The 2,383-nt window shown below is 36.0% G+C and overlaps 1 protein-coding gene across 1 annotated transcript in view; it reads left to right on the forward strand.

Moving 5' to 3' along the window:
- Positions 1-1,403, forward strand: part of LOC106875242 (putative uncharacterized protein DDB_G0286901) — a 2,434-nt gene extending 1,031 nt beyond the window's left edge. The window contains exon 2 of the mRNA XM_014923307.2: positions 638-1,403. Coding sequence (XP_014778793.2) covers positions 715-1,368 — 654 coding nt within the window. The 5' untranslated portion in view covers positions 638-714 and the 3' untranslated portion in view covers positions 1,369-1,403. The remainder of the gene's footprint in view (positions 1-637) is intronic.
- The last annotated feature ends 980 nt before the right edge of the window (positions 1,404-2,383 follow it).

Consider the following 2,383-nt stretch of genomic DNA (forward strand, 5'->3'; position numbering starts at 1 on the left):
ATATAAATTGTAAATCCCCAAAATAACAACAAAACTACAAAGGATTCCGCGGTACACGTGTTTCAAGCTCCATGTGTGTATAATTTACAATGTAAAGCTATCCTCAGCCGCAAAATTATTTCTCTCCCAGGACGTTATACCTCCTCGGCGTTGAAGTAGGAAGAAAGGTGTGATGTAAGAGGTGAAGATCCTTTCGGTATTCTGTATAGTACTATACCTCGTATAATTCTGCACCCACATGTGTGTCTCTTCTTTTCAATCATATTTTTAATAAGAAATTGAGGCACGTTGTCCACGAATTGTTTGGTTTAGCTTTCTTCAATATGATGGATTCAGTATAGAATATTTATTTCCCTCAAACATATCTTTAATCCAATATTTCCTCGCTATTATTTATAGATTTATCTACTTTGAGTTTAGCCGTTAAAAACGAATTATATTTATTTTTCTCAACTGGTTAATTTTAAGTTTCCCTCAAATTCTCTCTTATTTTCATTCACTCTCTCTCCCTTTTTACCTCGCTATTAAATTTTCCAAGAGTCTCATTTTCCATCACTTTGTTTTCATTTTTAATATTTATTTGTTATTATTTTTGCTTTGTTTACATACCTATTTTTTTCTGTCTGTCTCTCGCTAGGTTCAGATATTGATGATGACGTCGATCTGGATAGCAGTTTAGACAACACAGGCAACGTATCAGACAGAGATTTCAGCATGGATGGAGATAACAGTCGGGATAGTAAAGAAAATGTCGGTCCGCCTTGCCTAGGTAATAACAGTATTATGAACAATACCTGCAACACTAACAGCAATTCGTCGATGGCGCCCAATTCCGTTTCGTCCAACATTGGCAGCCCAGACGATGTGAAAGACGATACAATTATTAACTTTTCAAACAGTGTTGATAGTCTTTCAAATTCGGGGACATTACCCATAAACAAAAATAACAACAGCAATGCTAATGGGACCACGAACATTATTACTAATAACATCACGAACAAAAACAATAACACAGTCAAGGACAACAGCAAAGACTCTACGAACATTTCAGCAGATCACTCCGAAAGCAACATGGGTGCTAAACGACGGGGACCACGTACGACCATCAAAGCGAAACAATTAGAAACACTAAAAGCGGCTTTCGCTGCCACCCCTAAGCCAACACGGCATATAAGGGAACAACTGGCACAAGAAACGGGGTTGAACATGCGTGTTATTCAGGTGAGGAACATTTATTTTATTAAACATGTATTGGCAACATTTCTGTTTTTTAGGTTCGACCAAGAAACAAAGTTTGCTTCTGTAAGTGTGAACAAAACATTGTCGAGTAAATCGACTCATTTGGTATATTACAGGTATTTTATATGATGTATGACATGAGAAGGAACAGAATTTAGATTGTGATTAATTCTCATGACGGGATAAAACTACAAATGTGATCTGTCTTTCCAAAATTTGCCTTCACCCACACCTCTACACCTGTGAGAACGAAGCTAGGAGAATAAAGCCATGGGTAGTTTTAAGTTTGTTGGTGAATTGGTACAATTGTCAGTCCATGGGAGGAAAATGGCTTGCGACATTTTGATCCAGTTTTTATGTTCTGAGTTCAAATCTAGTCAGAGTGAGCTTTGCATTTCGAGATAGATAAAACGAGGTACCAGCTACATGCTAAGGTCGGTGATGGTAGTAACTAATCCTCTTGCTTCGAAATTACTGGATTCCTGTAGTTCAGTAAAAAACAACAGTAAGTAATTGTTCCAAATTTTGTCAAAGTGCTAGTAAGTTTGGAGGAGGGGGAGTCAATTGCATCAGGCCTAATCCTTGACTGTTACTTTATTTTATCAACCTCGATGGGATCAAAGACAAAGTTGACCTCGGCAGGATTTGAATTCATGAGTCGGAAGAACTGCCACTAGATAATGATTATCACAATATCGTGCGACTTCAAATTGAGCTGAGGTCCAATTTACTTGTTTTTCATCGCCCATAAAGTACTAAACTCGTGCTGGAATAATTCCAGTTATATACTTACTACTTCTTCTTGGTCATTTTGATTAAGTTAGAAATCAAGAACCTTGCATTACTTTACGTCCTGAGCTAAATTTTATTTCTAATATAAACCCTGAGCTGCATTCATCCAGGGTCGATAAAATAAGAACCACTGAATTACGCATACTTGATACATATTATATGTACACCAGAGATATTAGATGAATATGTCTGATATTAGAACTCAAAATTCAAATTATATATAAAGATAAACGTTATATATTTAAGTGTTCAATCAATTCTATCAGCTCACTATGATTATAGACGTAAGAATTAAATATTTGTGGTCATATGTATAGAGTTTTTAAGAGCAGAATACACTATCTTATATGCA

Source organism: Octopus bimaculoides, chromosome 1 (assembly GCF_001194135.2).
Source record: "Octopus bimaculoides isolate UCB-OBI-ISO-001 chromosome 1, ASM119413v2, whole genome shotgun sequence".
NCBI classification, from domain to species: domain Eukaryota; kingdom Metazoa; phylum Mollusca; class Cephalopoda; order Octopoda; family Octopodidae; genus Octopus; species Octopus bimaculoides.